Source organism: Syngnathus leptorhynchus, chromosome 9, assembly GCF_054491065.1.
Source record: "Syngnathus leptorhynchus isolate UIUO chromosome 9, UIUO_Slep, whole genome shotgun sequence".
Taxonomy (NCBI): Eukaryota; Metazoa; Chordata; class Actinopteri; order Syngnathiformes; family Syngnathidae; genus Syngnathus; species Syngnathus leptorhynchus.
In genome coordinates this window covers 13,690,641-13,711,616 of record NC_141203.1, presented here as the reverse complement: position 1 = coordinate 13,711,616, position 20,976 = coordinate 13,690,641, and the positions used below count along the sequence as shown (strand labels likewise).

The window sequence follows — 20,976 nt, the reverse complement described above, 5'->3', positions numbered from 1 at the left end:
GCAGATGAGAAAGCGCATGTTGGGGAAATGACATCCTTGGCAGTCAGTGAAACATGCACGGAGTGGGAACGCGATGGCCCGAGCTTCCTTCAGGAAGTCACGACTTACCTTCTCTCCAGCTCTTCCAATCTTTGCTAGCATGAGACAATCAAGTCATGGACGATGTTTTGTTAGTTAGCAAAGCAAGCTTGCAGCAGGACAGTGCTAAGTCACGCGTGAATATGGTGCGCCGACTTTCTGAACCCGGCTCCTGACGTGTTTGCGAGGACTTGACTCGACTTGTCATTTCGCGGCGACTTGCCTCGCTTAATATTTGCTACAGTAACGTGGCGCCTCGGAGTGTTTTCAACAAAACCTGGGAATTTTGCGGTTGAAGATTGGAGCAGGTCACGGGAAGCAGATCCCACGTGGTCAGTGGCCACCTTGAAATTTGGATTCCTCCATGTCGACCACCCACTCTGATGGCCACCCGCAGTGCCGATCTTTGTCCATCCAAAGATGACCTCTCACGGAGAGCCCGACTCAACAGTTGGCGTGTTTGCTAGCGGATTGCGCCCGTAAATGGTATTCTCGGTTTTATGGCCGCCCAAAGAGAAAAAAAGCTCGTCGTTTGATGCGGTCGAATGCAAGTGTTTTTACGATTGCGTACAGACGACACTTGTGGCTTGTTCAGATCTGAAATTGTCCCCATTAAATTAGGGGAGGAGAGTCGGGGGTAGCCGTCATTATTTGGAGACCTTAACTCCCTTGTCGCGTCTGTTCCTCAGCAACAGCGAAAATGTTTCCAGGTCAGTTTAACTCACGTTCAGCCATCCAAACGTCACACGCGGATCGGATCTTCTTGGTTCACCCGTTTCATTGTTACTAACAATCTTTTCAATGTACAAATTTGCCAAATGAGCAATTTCATACTGGGGGACAAATAAAACGACAATATGACTACGAAACGATTGTTTTGTCACTCGTGAAAAGTGAATCACAAATGCTCCTGAAGGTGTTGAGCACAAAGAAGGCTCGGAAAGTTGTGAACACGGCTGTAGTGCCAGAGGGATGGGATGGGATGGGATGGGATGGAACGAGATGGGATGGGATGGAACGGGAGAGGGCTGACAAAAGGGGGAGGAAAATTAGGCTGGCCAGCATTCTTCTCATTTAAAGCTGTAACTACAGAAAGAAAAAAAAGAAAAGAAAAGAAGGGAAGGGACGGGACGGGACGGGAAGGGAGCACTCAAGCAGTCTGGGTTGGGTCTGCTCGTTGCTTACAAGGAGAGAAGCTGCTTGCTATTCATGCAGTCATAAGCTCATCGCTTTCTTCTCCCCTCTTTTTCTTTTCTCCCCTTCTCCCCCTTTTTTCGCTCATGATGGACTTTGTGCATTTGAGGACTTTCCTTTTTTTGCTGCTCTCCAGCGCTCAGGTTTTGATTGTTACAAGCCAGGATGATGGTAAGTAAAGTGAGCCACCTCGCATTGTTTATTTGATCGTCTGATTGCTGTGCTGCTGAAAAAGCTGAGTGCTCATCTTGTTTTCATGTCAAACAAGACCTTTGGCAGTGCTTTCAATGCAGGGCGACCCGCTCGGCCGCAGGAGATGCTCGGGGGATGCGTTGTGTCGGATGAGCTGTGAAAAAGTTGTTGTTTTAGGACGTTGGGAGACGTCGGAGAAATGTGGACATCTGTCAGTAATTGCAATTGAAGAAGGAAACAAGCACCTTTGCGGTTTTCCATGACTCTTGCACAACTTGCATCATTGGAACATTCATTCTGTCTTACCACAAGCCCGCAGCTCCCCCCCCCCCCCCCCCACCATTGCGCTACATTGTACATCTGCAAAGACAATTTCATTGCTAAGGCGTCGGGGAGGGAACATGGACTCGCTGCTATGTTAATTTGGGGCAGATGTGAAGGAAGGGACTTGAGGATTGGGGGAGGCGGGCGGGCGGGGGGCGGGAACGTTGGTGGAGAAGGTGGGCTGGAGTCTCTGAGTCACGGGAAGGCCCAAGAGGACTCGGGCGTTGAGTTGGGGGGGTCTGCTAAAGTCGGGGATGGAACACCTGAGTGTGCTTGTTTTAGCTGACCTGTGCTTTTTTCTTTTATTCCTCAGTAGTAGAATGAGATCTCATGACGTCGTCACACAGTGATGATGTCACTTGTCTCACTGCAGCTACTGTGCTGGTTAATTTTCTTTTCTTTTTTTTATGTAGTTGTTAACTGAGTCTGTTTTCGCACAATGCTGATGATAGAGCGCCACCTTGTGGTAAATGTAGGCTATTATGGATATTTTGAACGAAATGTAGCCCTTTTGAATTATTTTAGCCGTGGAGGTGATGCCGTTGGAATATTTGAGTGGACTAGCCATCAAGCTAGCTCTTCACTGGGAAACAATTCAAAGCACAAATGTACAAAATCACATTTTAGTAGATGTTTCCCTTCCTGTACTTTTTCCTAACCTTGTAGCACAACTGGCTCTTGAAGTAATCCTTCCACGGAAACGGTGGAGATCTCTGGTGCTTCTTTTTTCTCCAAAAGGAAAATATGTTTCATCTTTTTAACTTGAACTTATTATTGGATGGCATCGTTCATGAGAAGAAAGATCAAGAAACGGTGACGAAACTTTTGAGATGGAAAAGTCCAGCGCGTGCGGTCGGCCGTCGATGAGGCCCGCATTGCTGCAAGCTGACACGTTTCTGTCCAAATGGTTTTTGGCAGAAAAGTCAATCCAGAAAAAAAAAAAAAGTTGTCTGGAGGGCAACGGGTTTGCTGGAAAGATTTGCGAGAACTTGGTGGGATGCTTTGAAGGTCTAGCTCACATTTGTGCGCTTACATGGTGCTGGATGGAAGTAAGATGCGTGCACGTGTGGACAGCTTGCTTGCACGTGATTTCTTATTTTTTTTGTGGATGACTGATGAGGGATTCTCAAACTCTTGGAGAAACGCTTCTCCTCATAATCCAAATGTCAAATGTAAATAACTACTAAAGAGCTCAAGTAAATGAGCTGACTTTAATTTAATATTCACGTTAACGTCTCCTCTCAGAGAACGAAATGGCTCGAAACTGCTTTTCCAAATCAATGAAATGCACATGAGCTACTTTTTGGGGCTTTTGCAAATTGTTTCCAGTTGTTTTTCCACCACAATTGCGCCGCTTTTCACGGTCCAAACAGCCAAACTGGAGCGGGTCGGCAGACGGCTTCCATTAAAAGCACACGCTGCATTTTTCAGCTCTGGCTCGGTGACACGTTTCTGGGGGGGGGGGGGTATCGTTGCACACTTTGGCCTCGGGGTGTCCGTTCTAAAGGGGCCACGTCAGTCGAGGTGTCGCTCGTCTCGTCTCGGCGGCCGAAGCCACTGACTTAAGGAGCATCGATGGACGGGAACCAAACGATTGCAGTCAACAAACGGAGGCCGGGGCGGACGGGGGGAGCAGTGGTGACGAGGGGAGAACTGAGAAGCGATGCTTTCCAGATGTTCAAACTCGCCGCTTTGGCCCTATTTGGAAAATATTAGCAAAGGAAAGGGCCCCCGTCGCCGGGCAGATATGCGGAAGGGCAACTTGAAATGGAACATTTCAACCCACGCGTGACGGACAAGCTGTCCTAGGCATCGTCCGTTTTGTTTGGCCTTGACTTGCTACTCTCCAAAACTCTCAACTGCCACAAAATGCCACACTTAATTATCTTCCCACTGCAAAATGTCGATGAACCGAAACCAATCAGGACATGATAGATTTGAACGCGTCGCTGTGTTGTCAGAGCAACAAGCAGCGTGAGTGTAAATGTTCTTTGCGGCAGTCCCTCAAAACAAGTCAAGCTCACTTTGACGAGAGCCACAAATTGGTGAGCGGAGGCCATAATTGCAGGTTGCGGGAGTCCGAGCGAGGTCCCGCCGGCCGCCGAAGCTTTGCAATGCGGTCCGTGTGTTTGGGCTCTGCGGCTTGTTGGACAGACACCTTTTTTTTCTCTCTCTCACTAATGTGAAGAGCTTCCTTGGCAGGATTCTGTTCTTTCATCTTGTAACATGGATTTTGCAATGGAAGCCCATTTTGTTATTGGCTTGACGTTAGCGTTGTTTCAAATGTCTTTCGCAAATCCATCCAAAGGTTCCGCTTGTCGTTTGACAGAAATGCAGATGTTCCCGTTTGTCGGCCGAACACCTGCAAAAGCCATTGGAAGCGCTTTGGGCCGGAGGATTCCCTCGTTTCAAGCTGACGTCTTTGCGATACCTATAAAAACGAACACATTCACGTCAATCTTGTGTTTGACCCATAAAGGCCTGCTCTAGTTGTAAGCTATGACATTTCTGAATCCAATTCCAAAGCCTATTGTTATTATTTTGGGGAAGGTCCTCGCTTGTGTGTAAAGCATGTTGCTATTACCCGACACGTTTTAAAGGTGACGTGAATTTAAAAAGCGCGCTTTGTCTTTTTCAGCGGGATACAGAAGGGCTGCATTAGTATTTGAGCACACTCTCCCATATTGGGGCACAACGCCGGTGCTCTGGAACACCATTATTGGGCCTGGTTCACTTTGACCCGGTTCAATTATCGTATTTTCATCATTTGGAGCTCATGTCTTTGTTTGTCAAATGCTTAATGATCGTTTTTCTTTTCCGATACTTTTGGACGACGGAACACGCACGTGGGTCCAACTGACCCACGGCCATTAAAGACATTCCTGAGGAAAGGGGCAAAGGCAACCATTCATCTCCATATTTGACGCGCTGTTCTGAACTTGTTCTTTCAATTCAACGTAAACAACAGAAAGAGTTGCTGAGGGGGTTTATTGGTGACTGTGTCCACCACGAGCAAAGCGTTGCCGCGGCCCACACAGATGTGCATGACATGTTGTGTAAAGTATGCGAGTGTTGGAGATGAGGGAAGGGGCGGGGCTTCCAACAAGCCCTGCAAATCCTCTGCATTCACACAGCCTGGAAACAGTTGATTTGAGTTGAGTTTATAGTCATAAAACAAGGAGAATTAAACCTTGTGTAATTAAACCAATCAAATGTTGTCGGGCTCTTGGAAATGCCGGTCTACTTGTAGAACGACGGTGGCTTGCTGTTTTCTTTGAAGATACACAATCCCCTTGAGCGCGTCGGCTTTTGTCGCCCAATAACAATAGCAAGGCTGAGCTCAGATAAGAAGAATTAAATAAACATCATCTGATCGTTTTGACCTTCAGACAAACGTTGTCCGAGCACGGCAAACGACTCGTATGGCGCCGCTCGCTTTTTACAGGGCTCGACTCGATTGACTCGAGCGTCAGTCATTACGTCCTGTGACGTAAGCGGGTATGGTGTGTCGGTTAGCTCCTGTAAAGTGAATGACAAAATGCTTTTTCAATGTAAAATACTAACATGTGAATGTAATCTCATACTTGCCAGTGGTCCAGCATTCCTGGCCTGGGGGGGGCGTAAAATACGATGCAGTGCATGGATAGAAGCACCAAATCCCAGCAGCTGCATTTCTTTCTCACAACTATAACAAAATGGAGACAGAGCCCATGGAGACATTTGTAGACTTTTTCATTTCAGGCAAGGCATCATTCCTCCTGCCAGTCACAACACCTCTCACACCCTGCAACAACTGTCAGGGGTGGTGGATTTATCTTTCCAGTTTTCTCTCTCTCTCCAAAGAAAATGATTCTTAGAGAAGGGCTCATAAATCTCCACCAGCATTCCTATGGAATTCAATTGGTCTTTGAGTTTGAGAACTGACGGCCAAACCAAACCAATAGATGGCGAGCCATGCTAACCTGTCTAAAGTTGTAAAAACGCTGGTAGACAAATTCTCCCATGGTTTCCAGCAAGGCTCCATCTTAGCAAACCATGGCCATTCGTAAACAGTGACATTTTGGAGAAGGGGGGGGGGGGCAGCCCGAACATGTAAGCTGTCCACTGTTTTAACTTTCCTGGCACACAGCTCCTCCCTTTCTGGAGAATGTCAACTTTTGTTTGGAGAGGCCAAGCAGAGGAGCGTGTTCAAACCTCGGCCGCTAAGCCTTATCAACAGCCAGTAATGCGGCAAATCCTCAACGCATTACAAAGCTAAACAGGCCAGAGCCTTAAAACAAAGCAGCCGGTTGAGCAAATGGCGGCAAACGCCGTGTTTGCTTCGGGGCTGCTTTTGGCTTTGTCTGGCATGATATGTACACAGGTTAGCGAAGATATAAGCGATATTCGTCTTTCGGTGCACAAAAAGTCGCGAGGCCCGGGTCGTGCTCCCGACTCCATGTTTTGTTTGACGCTGAGAGGAAAATGGCTCCTCTGTGAGCTGCCTGGTGGAAAATCCACATCACGCTGACACACGGATGGTTTTTATTCTTTGTCATTAGCGAGCTGTGCTTCGTACGTTTATGGAAAAGCGTGGGACACGGGCGGGGGTGAACATCTCACTCTTCCAGACTTGCGGTCGGGCTTTTGAGACCCCCACTGAAAACCACGCGGCTCTTCCATGAAATATGCAATGTTGTGAAATACCGAGAAATCCCTTTCCAGTTGTACACGAGGTTGTCGTGTGATGGCAGTCAAGGTGATTGGACGATTTTTCCACACCTGCAACACACCCAAAAAATGATTGATGAATATTTTTCATTCTTTAATCATAGACTCCCTTACAGTGCACGTAACGGACAGCCTTTAATTGCCACGCGTTACGTTCTTGTCATGTCGAGGCACGAGCAGCTCAAATACCGTTTACATTGGCATTCTCGGATATGGCTTTCCTTTTTTGTATTCAGTCTGTCAACGGCTGCTGTAACCGTGAGCTCTTACTTTGCTTTAACACTGGAATATAATCATCGGATTGTTTTGGCTTGTGCATGCTAAATGCATCGCCTGCTTTAAGAAGAAGCCAGGTAACTTTGCTCTCCCTGTGGTGGTCTGGTAAGACTTACCTGCAGCTGAGCTGCCCCCTGCTGTTTGGGGGCTGGAGAAGGAACCAGTGGTGATTTGTTTGATAGCTTGCTTGACATTGTGCTCTTTTTATTGTCCACAATAATGTGAACAGATATTTTACAAGGAGATAGCAAAATGTCATCAGAGTTGTGCTTTGTGTGGGCAAAAAAAAACAAAAAACAACGTGCTTTTTCTTCAAAGACGACAATGTTAGGTGATGAACGCTTGAAAAGGTTTTCTCTGGTGTGCTTCAATGAGTTCATTTCAGAGACGAATCCTCTGGTGGAAATGATGTCATGTCTAGCAACTGGGAGCTTTGCTGAAACATTTTCCAGAAGCTTTTTTTCATCATGTTTGTAGCGTCAGGTTCCGCCTGGTTTACCTGAGCATGGGTGCTAAAACCTTTTGGTTGGTTATTTGGGGTAAATTCTCCCGTGTACAGCATGTTTGCATTCTTTGCTACAGCTGAGTTGCTGCTGGCTTGACGTTGACAACTTTTACCAGCGACTACTCTGTGCTAATGCTGCATCTTCGCTTACCTTTTTGCCTTTGACATGAGAGTGACTGAGCTCCAACATGGTAGAAACTTGACACTCAATGTGTTAATCAATGTGACATCTTGAAATGATGGAACGTCCCTCCTGATACCCAACTGCTTGCATGCAAGCAATGAAAATGCCAATTTCCTCTTTATCTGACAAATAAATAGGAAGTTAGTTTGAGCATTCAGAGCCTTTTCAAATGGCACGATCCTCCTCTCTCAAGCCGGCGGCTCCAACAAGGCCTTTCCTGTGCTCCTAGGAGGCGATGGCAGCTGCAAAGCAGATGGCCAAGTGTTCCCCAACAGGGACATCTGGAAGCCGGAGCCCTGCCGAATCTGCGTCTGCGACAACGGCCAGGTCCTCTGCGACAACATTCAGTGCGAGGAGCTGAGCAACTGTGAGAAGGTGGTCGTCCCCGAGGGAGAGTGCTGTCCCATTTGCCAGAGTGAAACCCCCAGCCGGGGCGGGGGCGGCGGCGGCGGCGGCGGCTCATATGGTGAGAGACAGTCAACCTGAAACTAATGATGAATATTTTTCAAAATAATTTGATCTCAGTTTCAGTTCAAATAGAGCATTCTGGCAATGTAAAATTGCTCTGCCCCATTCATGTACCTGTCCCATCTTACATCAACAGTCCACACAAACAATGCATTCAGGGAAAACTACTAATGTATGCTTTTGTTTTGTCTGTAGGTGGGGGCAGAGGTTACCAGGTAGGCAACCGGATTTACACAAGTGTAGCCACATATTTGGTTTGCTTGATTTGTTTCATCTGTCTGTCTGTGATTGCAGGGGCAGAAAGGAGAGCCTGGGGAGGTCCCAATCGTGAGTATGCTCTTTGTTTAACACGTCTCCTCAGACCATTAAGGAAAACCAAGCCAAATCTAACCGGTTGTACCTGCAGGTGACTGGGATTCGAGGTCGTTCTGGACCTATGGTGAGCATCTTGGCAATAGGCTACAGATGGTACACACACTGCAAGGTGCAATGCAAAGCATTCTCATATTTACATCTTTGCCTCTCATAGGGACCGCCTGGTGGTCCAGGAGCAAGAGGACCCAGAGGAAACAAAGGAAGGCCCGTAAGTTGCAGACACTTAAATCCTTGCCTCCATCCATTTTGTACGTTTTGAGGAATAGCCGGAGCTAATCCTAGCAGGCTGACTGGCTGACAGTCAATCAAAGGGGCAACACACAGTCACAGAGCAGCAATCAGTCCATGCTGAAAAAGGGTGCTGAGGCTTAGAGCCTTGTTTGGCCATAAGGGAACATCAACCCGGTTCATTTGAAAAAGACAGGAAACTGTAGCTTGTCCAAATAAGAGTCATCTTTTCTGGCCAAGCTTATTTTCCATAGCATTTGTGGCGTCTGCCCTAGAAACAACGTTGGGGTGGGAGGCAAGCTTACCCCCTGGACGGGTCACCAGACTATGACTCACAACATGACACAGGTTCAGACAGTGCGAGTACAGTCTTCCGTTTGCTTCCAGGGACTGCGAGGCTCTCCCGGTTACGATGGAGAGCCAGGAGTTCCGGGTCAGCCCGGTGAAGCTGGACCTCCTGGACACCCAACTCATCCTGGAGTAAGTGATGATCACCAACCCCCACCTACTGCAATGCTCCACATACAAAGAGTCCAAGAGAATCCTTTCCGTCCCCCTTATTCATGCAACACCAACTCATGGTCCGCTTCAACTGCAGGGTCTCGGCTCGCAGATGGCCGGAGTGTTGGAAGGAAAGAATGCACCGCAAAGCATGTTGACCGGCTCAAGGGTAAGATGTTCGCACAACACAAATGTAAAAAACATTTCCCCGAAATTTACTCATTGCTTTGAACCCCCTCCTCCACAAAGTTCATTATTGTGTTTTTTTTTTTATCCTTGAAATGAAAACGGTTATTTGATCAACTGTTTGTTTGCTTTAGGGTGAAGCTGGAGCAAGAGGACCTCCCGGGCAAAGTGGTGCCCCTGTAAGTCCAATATTCTGACCAGCAAATCGCCTTTTGGGGCCCTCAATATGCCTAAAACGTCATCAGCTGCTACAAGTGCCCTTGAGTCCCGATGAACATGTTGCACATTATAATATTTGACATGTACGGTACTTTTAGAACTAAAAGTTGTCTTCACCCTAACCCCTAAAATTCTTTGGCACCCTCTGGAATCCTTGACAGAAGTTTTACCAGTTGACACTTATTGGTGGGAATGTTTGTCATAACGGGGCGAAATCAAAATGTCTCCTGGACCCATACTTGGAAAAAAAACAGGGGGTTAGCCATTTTGGTTTGAAGTAGTAATTTCAGCAAAATTTCAAGGCTCGTTCTCTGTGAAAGGCCTACTCGGGAACGACCGCAGTGCCAACAGGAAACAAACAGTCAATGCCAAATTCAGCAATTTCTACAAAAAAAGGAGCTGCAAGGACCTGTTCATTGCTGCTTGCACCTTTCTTGAATCTTTGTTTCTCTTGTCTCGAAAAGGGTCAGGCTGGAACACAAGGACCTGCAGGAGATGTTGGCGATCCAGGGCACATGGTATAACGGCCTCTCCATTTTCCATGAGCAGATACTATGCAGTTGTCCAAATGTTAACAAGGGAAATGTGCATTTTTAGGGTCCGCCTGGGCAAAGAGGACCCGAGGGCCCCTCAGGGAAACCAGGAGAAGACGTATGTTAAGCCTGAAATATCTTACTGCAAACGGCAGCAGTCTTTGTTGACCCATTGTCCTCACACAGGGTGAAGCAGGCAAGCCAGGAAATAGCGGAGAAGTTGGATTCCCAGGTTCCCAAGTATGAACATTTGTCCTGGGCTCTGACCCTGTTGTGCCGTGTTGAAGGATAATCATAATTCACCAACAATATTTGGACTCATTTTAGGGAGCAAGAGGATTTCCAGGTACACCAGGGCCTCCTGGGCTAAAAGGTCACAGAGTGAGTGAAAGTGTTTTCACTGGTTAACGTGATGTCAATACTCTACAATTTATACCATGTTTTTCCTGCATTTATACCAATTAAGATGACGTATCATCGTTTTTATTAGGGACACGCAGGACTTCTTGGGCAAAAAGGAGAATATGGAGCTGTTGGATCCAAGGTATAATGAGGCTGGTGTTGGTTTGGCAAATCGTATGCATATTAAGCAGACCTGAAAGGCTCATGTTCCCTTTGGATAGGACAACAATATAATCAATGTTTCTTAATGCCTTCTCAGGGTTCCACAGGGCCACCTGGTCCAATGGGAGCACCTGGACCAATGGTCAGTATCATGGCTAATTATCCAATGAGCTTGTATTGACTATCGCTAGAACAGTTGTTGCAAAATAACCACACATGTTGCTAAATACCGGAATTTATGGACCAAACGACACGTTGGAATTGGAGGACAGTAAAAACAATCAAGCTCTGTGTTTACAGGGTCCTGCTGGGATGCCTGGAGAAAGGGGCCGCTCTGGCCCTGGTGGCGCAGCGGTATGCAGCAAATCATTTCTGGGGAAACTTTCTGCCACGATATCTTCTCACCACAGGCATGACTGAGTATGAGGACAAATACATTTCATGACTAACAGGTTTTTGTTTGGCTGTTTTTTGATCCCAGGGTAAACGTGGCCTACCTGGTAACATTGGAAAACCAGGTCCAATTGTAAGTCAGCTATCACCCATTTGACTTTAAGGAGGTTGAGTATAACTTTGTTTATAATTTGTATTGGTCTGCAGGGTCCCCTGGGTCTCAGTGGCCCTCCCGGATACCCGGGAACGCCAGGCATGAAGGCAAGTTCCTCCAATGACATGCTCAAGGAGATCCGATGTATAATTTAAAAACAAGAAAACATTTTGATTTCTATGTACTTGTATTTCATCTGTGTTTGTGTATCGTAGGGACAACCTGGCCCCACTGGTGTACGGGGTCCAGAGGGCCCTCAAGGGCAAAGAGGAGAGACCGGTCATCTGGGGAGACCTGGAGCAGTTGGCCTAAGGGTAATGCCTTCTTTCATGTCACACTTCTCAACACAGGAAACATTTGGAATTTTCTTTTGTCAATTCTAAAGACTGATATGCATATGCAATATTCCTATGACGTGTCACCCAAATGCTCGTGTTCTGCATCCAAAGGGACCTATGGGTACAGATGGTGGCCCAGGAACCAAAGGCCCAGTGGTATGTAAAACAACGCAATTGAAATAAAAATATGTCAAAAGGCTTGGATTACAAGGCTGAACTATTACAGGGAAACCTTGGTCCACAAGGCCCAGGCGGGCATCTTGGACCCTCGGGACCTCCCGGACCTCAAGGAAGCACAGGCCAGCCTGGCATCAAAGGACAACTGGTACGTTGACTACATCAGGTTGGATTTTGCATTTTGCCAATGGTTGATTGCTTTTGATTGATATTCTGTTTTTGTTTAGGGAGATGTTGGTGTACCAGGATTTAAGGGGGAGGCTGGACCCAAAGGAGAAGTTGTAAGATGATCTCATACACTGTATTGCTCATACGTGTCACAGAGGTCACGTCTGTCATTCATTTCCCCTCCGGTGTCATATTTCTAGGGTCCCCCAGGATCCCAGGGAGTGCTTGGCCCCCAGGGTGAGGAAGGAAAGCGAGGACTTCGGGGAGACCCAGGAACTGTTGGTCCAATTGGTGCTGTTGGTGAGAGAGTGAGTCATCATTCATCTTCAGGCCGTAACCTTCGGCATTTAGAAGTCTCAAAGCTACCATATGCTTATTAGCAGTGTTTGTCTTTGACATGATTGGGAATCAAAGGGTAACTTTGGCTGTGTTTACAGGGTTCCCCAGGTAATCGAGGATTCCCCGGTGCAGATGGTTTGCCTGGACCCAAGGTAGAGTTCTTCTTTTATATCACGACTCCATTTCAAGTTGCCTTATATACATTTGTCTGTGTAATTATGGTGTATATTTCATAAATTCCATCTATATTGTATTTATATCTGAAGGGTTCTCAGGGAGATCGTGGAATATCAGGCCCATCAGGACCAAAGGGTTCCTTAGGAGACCCTGGTCGTACAGGAGAACCTGGTCTACCAGGTGCAAGGGTAACACTGACAACTTTGACATTTTTAGCAGCAGTCTCCGTTGGTCCATCGGGTCAGTCTTAAACGTTTCCATCGCTGACCTTTCAATGTGCTCTCCAAAGGGTCTTACTGGTACTCCTGGAGTGCAGGGGGCAGAGGGAAAGCCAGGGCCAGTGGTATGTGAATGTCCTTTATCCCTTTTGACATTATATGTGGGAATTGGGTTAAGTCTATGTATGGCTTCGCTTGTCATTTAGGGTGGGCCTGGTGAAGATGGTCGCCCAGGCCCTGCGGGCTCCATTGGCAACAGAGGACCTGCAGGAACGATGGGAATACCAGGCCCCAAGGGATTTAATGTAAGTCCCATTTTGAAGCTACCCATTTCACCTACGTGTTGATCTCAAATTCCAAACATGTGCTGCCTTCAAAAGGGGGATCCGGGAAAGACAGGTGAACAAGGATCTGCTGGAGTAGCTGGTCAAAGGGTGAGTAAGCTGGAATGTGTGTTGTTGTTGTTGTTGTTTTTTTGTCTTGAAACTTGACTATGACATCAATTTGATTTTCCAGGACTGACCTTTGTGCTTTTGTCCTTCAGGGTCCTCCTGGAAAAGATGGAGAGGTTGGACCTGCCGGTCCACCAGGCCCATCAGTAAGCGCTATCACCTTTAAAGTCCTTTTGGCTCCTCTACCATTATCAGAACTGACTAAAGTGCTAAATACTAAATCAATCAACAGGGTGTTGCGGGTGACAGAGGAGAACAGGGACCCCCAGGTGTAAATGGATTCCAGGTGTGTTAGCCAAGTATCTCATTTAACTGCAGTAGGCATTGGCCATGTTAATGACAGAGCTAAATTTTGTCAACATTTATAATGTTGTTCAGAAAAATATCAGGTACTGATGTGTCTATTGTTTGATCAGGGTTTACCAGGAAATCAAGGTCCCCCTGGAGAATCTGGGAAACCAGGTGACCTCGTGAGTATAATTTAAGTTAAAAATTGATGCAATCACATTCTTTATCTTATTAGTGATTACAATCATAACATTTTATGATTTTGAGTGATATACGGGTTTACTTAGCAAGCATGTGATATTTTTCTTTCAGGGTATTCCTGGAGAGCTTGGTGCAGTTGGCCAAATTGGACCTAGGGTAGGTGGACTTTATTTCTCAGAATGTCCTTAATGCATGGTGTGGGTATCCTTTGAGAACTGGTTGGGTTTCTTCCGCAGGGTGAGCGCGGCACTCCAGGGGAGAGAGGCGAGCTGGGTCCAGTTGGTCTGCAGGGACCCAAGGGAATCCCAGGAGCTCCTGGTCCCGACGGGCCAAAGGTAAAAGATGTCAAGCACAGTCAAGATTCAACGTGAAATTCGTAGTAGGTTGTTGTCGATAGGCAAGATCGATTCGCTACAGCCACTAAATTAGCTAAGGAGACATTATGTATTGAAGTGACATTCTCTGCTTGTCCATGAAGGGTAGTCCTGGTCCTGCTGGTGCCCTTGGTGATGTGGGTCCTCCAGGTCTTCAGGGGATGCCAGGGGAAAGAGGCATTTCTGGCCCATCTGGACCGAAAGGTGACAGAGTAAGTGTTCCCATTATTTTCGATTTTATTTCGCTTGTGAAATTGGAAGAAGCAAGTTCGAATGAATGGAGTTGTGATTGAGGTACAACCCAAAGTGAACACTCGCAATATTGTGTTGTCTTATGTGCAGGGAGCCATTGGTGAGAAAGGCTCAGAAGGTACACCTGGAAATGACGGAGCAAGGGTGAGCAATTGTATTCTTGACCCATGTCACACATTGGGAGTTTTTTTCTCTCCAGATGAACTTGTTTTTCTTTTTTTGTTTCTGAGGACCTAAAGTTCACTTTGTGCTTCCATAACTGGAACGATTCAAAGCCCCCTCAGAAAAAAAACATGGATGCTCAAGCCATGATATTATCTCTACTGGCTTTCACCACTGAACGGCAATGGGGCCAACGGTATATTTAAATGTCTGTGCATTTCCTGTGTTTTCAGGGTGCACCTGGACCAGTTGGCCCATTAGGACCTGCAGGGCCCAGTGGTGAAAAGGTAGTGTTTTTCAGAACCTATGACTGCTTTTCAAAGGACAATGCATCTGGAGCAATTTAAGTAAGTATGTGACATATTTCAGGGAGAACCTGGACCTAAAGGACCTGCTGGACCTCTAGGTTCTAGAGGAGTGCCTGTGAGTATTGTGCCAGTGATTTAATTGCGTAGGTGCAATTTATTGCATAGTCCCGGTTACTGCAAACAATATAGGCTGACAATTTGCTCATCGTTTGCAGGGAGCCAGAGGTGACCCTGGCCCAATTGGTTCAGTTGGTTTTGCTGGACCGCCTGTAAGTTGTCATTGATTGCCTCGAGGACACAGGAACATTACCCGAGGCAGTGTTTTAAAAAAGGTCCGGTGCCTCTTTTACTATTTCATCACAGGGTCCCGATGGCCAGCCTGGAGTAAAAGGGGAGACAGGGGAACCCGGCCAGAAAGGAGATGCTGGATCCCCTGGACCGCAAGGCTTAGCTGGTGCTCATGGTCCTCCTGTACGTTATAATAATGACAAGCCGACAGCGTTTCTAAATGTTAATCAAAGCAATTCCTGCATACAAGTCAAATGTTTGATCTCATTTTCAAGGGGCCGATTGGTGTTGCTGGACTAAAAGGCGGAAGAGGAACACAGGGTGCACCGGTATGGGAATTTTATAATCACAAAAAATGTTTTGATCATGTGACTGAACATAAAGCAATCAGTGAGCAAAAGGAGGAACGTTAACAACAATGATCTTGTGTCATGTTTTGTCCCTAGGGGCCCACCGGTTTCCCTGGATCTGCAGGAAGAGTTGGCCCACCAGGTCCAACTGTAAGTATTGCAGTATTTCAGGCATTCCAGACCAATCTGGAATACCAAATATGTGTCAGGATTTAGCGGTTTTGCTTGAATGGAAGGAGTACAGCTCATATGATACATTTTCAAGTAAGGACGCATGAAGCACAAAACAGTTTTTAACTTGTGGACACCTGTTGTGCGTAAACCATATAAAATATAGTGACAGTCTTGATCAGGTTCCCTATCATGAACACACAATCCCCTCAGGGTCCAATTGGTGAACCTGGACCACTGGGAGCACCTGGAAAAGAGGGTCCTGCCGGTCTTCGTGGTGACCATGGAGCAAATGGAAGACAAGGAGAGCGAGGACCACCAGGACCTCCGGGAACCTCAGGAGACAAGGGAGATTCTGGAGAAGACGGCCCTACGGTTGGAGTGACTCTTTTGTTGGGGAAAATACTCTGAATTGAATTACACCAGCTCATCTTAACATGTTCTCCACACAATTTTCAATTTGAATTAAAGCACGAGTGTTGTGTAGTTTCTTTAGGATTTTTATAGGTCAGTGTACAATAAACATATTCAATTTGCAGTTAAAACACAGAACCAGCTCAATGAGCTAACGTTGGAATTTCTCAGTATTAAATATTGTGTTTGTGAACTTTACTTTAGGGTCCTGATGGTCCTCCAGGGCCAGCGGGAACTACAGGACAGAGAGGCATTGTGGGTCTTCCAGGTGCACGAGGAGAACGGGGAATGCCAGGTCTCCCAGGGCCAGCAGTCAGTATCTGCTTTTGTTATGACGCTTCCATACATTAGATGTTATACAGCAAAATTGGTCGGTGCATTCACCAGTCTTTTTGACTTTTAGGGACTGCCAGGAAAACAGGGATCCCCTGGATCAACCGGAGACAAAGGTCCTCCGGGACCAGTTGGCGTTCCAGGTGCCAATGGACCACGTGGTGATCCCGGTCCTGATGTCAGTAGTCTTTCGAACTGTGTCTGTGGTTGTCCAAGTACGTTTTTTGCGCCTTCATGCTTGTCTTTGATCCTCAGGGCCCCGCTGGTTCCGATGGTCCACCAGGCAAAGAAGGTGTTCTTGGACAACGGGTACGATCAAAAGAGGACGTTAATATGTAAGCGGTTTTAAATGTTGCAAGAAACCAATTGTTGATACCTTTGCAGGGAGACAGAGGGGATCATGGTCCAGAGGGTTTGGCTGGTCCTCAGGGACTTCCGGGCCCCTCGGGTCCCGTTGGTGTAGCTGGGGAAGCTGGAAAACGAGGCCACGCTGTAAGCTGATTTTTCTCATACTACGTGTATCTTGTTTGCCCAAAGGTAGTCAGAGTATCACTTTGTCTCTCCCTCGTGGTACAACTGCGTCTTGTATCTTAAGCCTGATTCATTTAAAACATTCTGAGGACATGTTAGTGCTTGAATGAACTCAACTCCACATGCTGGAAGGATTTGGGTATTAAAATGTAGGAGCAGAGGTGTTGGCAGTCCCTGAAGCCTTTTTCTTTATTTTGCAGGGCTCCAGAGGACCTGTTGGTCCTCCCGGATCGGCAGGAAAGAGAGGACTAGTGGTGAGCTCGCTCTTCCCTGACTTGAAATTGATGTTGGAAGGCAATACCATTGCGGCTTTCAATCAGTCATAACTTGTTGTGCACTTGTATCGCAGGGACCCCAAGGACCACGTGGAGATAAGGGTGATCTGGGTGATCATGGAGAGAGAGGCCAGAAGGGTCATCGTGGATTTACCGGTTTGCAGGGTCTTCCTGGGCCTCCTGTAAGTTCCAGCTTATCACAGCAATCACAGAAATGTATTCCTTCTACTTAGAGACTGCCGCAAGAAGCAACATTGCTCTGCTGGTAACATACATCAGGGAAGCCTGTTCCTTGAGGGCTGGTGTCCAGCGTGTTAGATACAGTATGTCTCAAATGGTCGGATAGTCAGCAAGGTCTGCAGAAGCTGCATAACGGTAGGAGGCATAGAAATCAAGAAGGACACTGGCCCTCCGGGAACAGGCTTGAGGACCTCTGACATACATGTTCACATGTGATTGTTTTCCATTAAGATTTGTGTCTAAAAAAACAAGACCATCCAAAATAATATTTTGGCCTTTTAGGGTACAACAGGTGAACAGGGAGCTTCTGGAATCATTGGACCAAATGGTGCACGGGTAATTGAAAAACGTCCTCTCATTTCCTTAATTATTTGATACGACAATTGTTTTTACTGTTTGTACTTGGATAATTTTCAGGGGCCACCTGGTCCTATCGGGCCGCCTGGAAAAGAAGGATACATTGGACAGCCTGGGCCCATGGGACCTCCAGGAACACGTGGAATCTCAGGAGAAATTGGACCTGAGGTATTTTCTCATGAGACAATCATGAAAGAGTGGAAGCAACTAGTAAAAACTGAAACCGCACATAAATTGCTCAACATGTTTTCAACAGTTTGGTGGTTGAGCTTTTTGCACATCTTGCACGATACAGTGTAACTAACTTCCTTGAAACACAGGGCCCTCCAGGAGAACCTGGACCCCCAGGCCTTCCTGGACCACCAGGACCTCCCGTGGCAGCTATGGACGATTTGTTTGGAGGCCTTCACGATTACGAAGATGCCCCCCCTCCACCACCAGAGTTCAGCGAAGATGAGGCTCAACCCAACACCAACAACTCCAGCGTCTTACCGGTGGACCCTGGCGTGCAGGCCACCCTCAAAGCTCTCAGCAGCCAGATGGACAGCATGAAGAGTCCAGACGGCAGCCGCAAGCACCCTGCCAGGACCTGCGATGATCTCAAGAGATGCTACCCCTCGAAAAAGAGCGGTTAGTGACCAAAGACGCTATTCCCAACTGAAGGTTCCTGAGCCAAGTCTTTGACTGCCATTGACAGCTATTGATGTCAAATCCATGTTAACTGGGAGGGCTTGCAGTGAATCTTCAAATGCAAACTGGCTTGTTTTTACAGACTTAAACTCTGTCACTTAGCCGTTTATTTCCCTCTGTGATACAGGAGAATTCTGGGTGGACCCTAACCAAGGCAGCGCTGAGGATGCCATTAAAGTGTACTGCAACCTGGATACCGGGGAGACGTGCATCTCCGCCAACCCAGCCAGCCTACCTCGTAAAAACTGGTGGAGCTCTTCCAAGAACAAACCTGTGTGGTTTGGAGCTGACATCAACAGAGGAACACTTGTGAGTGCTTTGAAAACATTTTTTTCTCACGATGGCTTCACCTTTGTGTTTGCATTTTTTCCAACAATTGCACATATTTTTCACCCGGTTGTGGGGCTGGTCTGGACTGTACCACCTGCAATGGGGGCAGGATTACCGCGGTTGTAGATTTTCCACAATACAGTCAATTAAAATGCAAATCCCCCGGCCGGCCTGCATCACTTCCTTTGGTTGTGGCGTCTCATTGCAGTTTACTTACGGCAACAAAGAGCAGTCTGCAAATGCCCTGAGAGTGCAGATGACCTTCATTCGCCTACTGTCCAAAGAAGCGTCTCAGTCTATCACCTACCACTGCAAGAACTCTGTGGGTTACAAGGATCAGAAGGCGGGCAACCTCAAGAAGGCCGTGGTCCTCAAAGCCTCCAACGACCTGGAGCTCAAAGCCGAGGGCAACAACCGCTTCAGATACACCGTGGTGGAAGACTCCTGCACTGTAAGTTTGCTCATCCCACTTCCAAGCTTCCATACGTGCTAACGAATGAGTCAAATGTTTGTTTGTTTGTTTGTTTGTTTGTTTGTTTTTCTTGTCCTTTTCCAGCAAGCAAACGGCAACTGGGGCAAGACAGTGTTTGAGTACAGGACACAGAAAACCGCCCGACTTCCCATTGTGGATCTCGCCCCTGTGGACATTGGCGGCCCCAATCAAGAGTTTGGCATCGATATCGGGCCAGTGTGCTTCTTATAGAACCAAAACGTCACATGGTGAGACTATTGAACTGACAGCTGACCCCGATCAGCCACATTGTACATACGAGTACTGAGGACTATTCTGGCCCTGTGGCGAGATATTTATTGTGCCTTTCAACTCTGAACACATCCAAAGATTTCAAAGCTATGCGCAGAAAGTTTGAAAAATTCCAACAAATTAACAATTGGTGCCATTCAAAGCATTCCCTTTCGTTTTACTATGTATGTCTTGACTTTCTGCCTCATTGAGGTCCAACGTTTCCTGATTTGTTTTTTTTGTTTTTTTTCACCACTAAAACGTAAATGTCCAAATAAAGACTTATAAATTTGAAATGTTTACCTTGTTTACCATGCAGTGGAGCAACTTAGGGGGACATTTTGCAATTTCATCGAGGTGCCTCAAGAGCCAACAAACTTAGCCTATTATGAGGGGGCGGTCCCGTCTCGTGGCATTCTGCCAAAGCAATGCGGAGTAAAGCTTTCGTTACCCAGAGGCGGCTCTCGGGCTCAACCGTGGTAAGCGGTTTCTACTAACGGATACGCAGCCCACAGTTTGGGGGAAAATAAATGACCAGCCACAGAAAGACGGAAGCAGCACTTCATGCTTGTGTCGATTGGGTGCTGCAAATCCATCCACCCCCAAATTTCCAAGTGTGTCCATACCTCCACCATGCATCAGAGGCTAATGCTAATGCTAAATGTGTGTCCAACAAAACTCCCCGCAGCTTTGCTTCCCTTTTGACTTTGATGACCCACCCAACAGTTGGTATAAAAGCTATTAAAAAGTCAATATTCCAAAAATACGCCCAATTGTACAATTTTATGGCCTGGTACACACACACAAGGTGTTTTAAATCTTAAAAGATTGTTCATCTCTTTGATAGCTCAGCGCAGAACAGCAAAGATTCCAACACACCACCTATCTGGGAACACGTCGGCCATTTTTCTTTTTCATTTTAATCCAAGGAGGACTCTGCAGATGTCCACACCCCCCAAAAAATATCCCGATTGCCATTTCCTTTGTTAGCTACCTCGTCACCGAGACTGACATCCACCCGTGCAAGATTTTTTTTCCATATCTAGGCGCCGCTGTTTTGTGAAGTAGCATGATGCTAACTCCTCCAAGTTATCACGGTGCGGAACCTTCCGTCGTGCTTTGTAATGTTTTTCTTTTTTTACTTCTAATAGTACTGAAACAGTCAACGGTAGCACAGCTTATTCTGCTTTTTTTTTATGCATGTCGGTTGTCCCTTTTCATTAAACTGGGTTTTTATATAATCTTCAAATCATTTACCATTTTTTTCTTTGAATAGACCGAGGTGGCTATGAGTGCCTATTTGCTTTGTATCTCCTGCTATGCAACAAATTAAACAAAATGCTTGTTAATCCCCTAAACTCTTGTCATGTTAATTTAAGAATTTGTTGCTTGAATGTTAATTTTGTCTTTTTGCACACATATTGACAAACTGTATTGATAAGATTTGTATTTAGTACAACAGGATGGCTGCTTTGTAACTTGAGCTGTTCAATGTGCCTTCCAGTCATTCTAATGTGATCATCTGGTGCTCATTCCGACTTATTTATTTTAGGTTTTTTTTAACCTTTCTGAGGCAGAGAAGGCAAAAGGAAGACAAACCCATTTTCCTTTTTTTGCCCACACTGGATGCATTTGAGTTTCATCCTTTGAAATAAACATTGCAATTCATTCACTCCGCCTGTTGTTGTTTCAGATGACAAAGCGATGACTTTTTATA

At 46.5% G+C, this 20,976-nt stretch overlaps 1 protein-coding gene across 2 annotated transcripts; it reads left to right on the top strand.

Moving 5' to 3' along the window:
* The first annotated feature begins 1,233 nt into the window (after nt 1–1,233).
* Nucleotides 1,234–20,932, top strand: col5a2a (collagen, type V, alpha 2a). 2 transcript variants are annotated; one of them, XM_085920331.1, is made up of 55 exons: nt 1,234–1,443; nt 7,693–7,929; nt 8,127–8,146; nt 8,226–8,258; nt 8,338–8,370; nt 8,461–8,514; nt 8,922–9,014; nt 9,133–9,204; nt 9,356–9,400; nt 9,905–9,958; nt 10,038–10,091; nt 10,160–10,213; nt 10,301–10,354; nt 10,464–10,517; nt 10,635–10,679; nt 10,838–10,891; nt 11,019–11,063; nt 11,138–11,191; nt 11,300–11,398; nt 11,534–11,578; nt 11,649–11,747; nt 11,827–11,880; nt 11,968–12,075; nt 12,205–12,258; nt 12,373–12,471; nt 12,573–12,626; nt 12,708–12,806; nt 12,882–12,935; nt 13,046–13,099; nt 13,186–13,239; nt 13,370–13,423; nt 13,554–13,598; nt 13,679–13,777; nt 13,921–14,028; nt 14,159–14,212; nt 14,464–14,517; nt 14,600–14,653; nt 14,754–14,807; nt 14,902–15,009; nt 15,102–15,155; nt 15,273–15,326; nt 15,561–15,722; nt 15,966–16,073; nt 16,165–16,272; nt 16,350–16,403; nt 16,479–16,586; nt 16,826–16,879; nt 16,975–17,082; nt 17,423–17,476; nt 17,558–17,665; nt 17,818–18,127; nt 18,315–18,496; nt 18,726–18,968; nt 19,074–19,237; nt 20,107–20,932. In XM_085920331.1, the coding sequence occupies exons 1-54, from the start codon at nt 1,359–1,361 to the stop codon at nt 19,218–19,220; spliced, it is 4,497 nt and encodes a 1,498-aa protein (XP_085776457.1). In that variant the 5' UTR covers nt 1,234–1,358; the 3' UTR covers nt 19,221–19,237; nt 20,107–20,932. The 2 variants fall into 2 exon arrangements, with proteins under 2 accessions (XP_085776457.1, XP_085776456.1); XM_085920330.1 differs by having other exon boundaries at nt 19,074–20,932.
* Nucleotides 20,933–20,976: the final 44 nt, after the last annotated feature.

Excerpts from the sequence above, each read along its gene's own strand:
- col5a2a (XM_085920331.1), top strand. The coding sequence starts at position 1,359 with ATGATGGACTTTGTGCATTTGAGGACTTTCCTTTTTTTGCTGCTCTCC. Across the intron at positions 10,092-10,159 it reads CAGGGAAACCAGGAGAAGAC|GGTGAAGCAGGCAAGCCAGG; the intron begins GTATGTTAAGCC and ends GTCCTCACACAG. Across the intron at positions 13,100-13,185 it reads CCGGTCCACCAGGCCCATCA|GGTGTTGCGGGTGACAGAGG; the intron begins GTAAGCGCTATC and ends ATCAATCAACAG.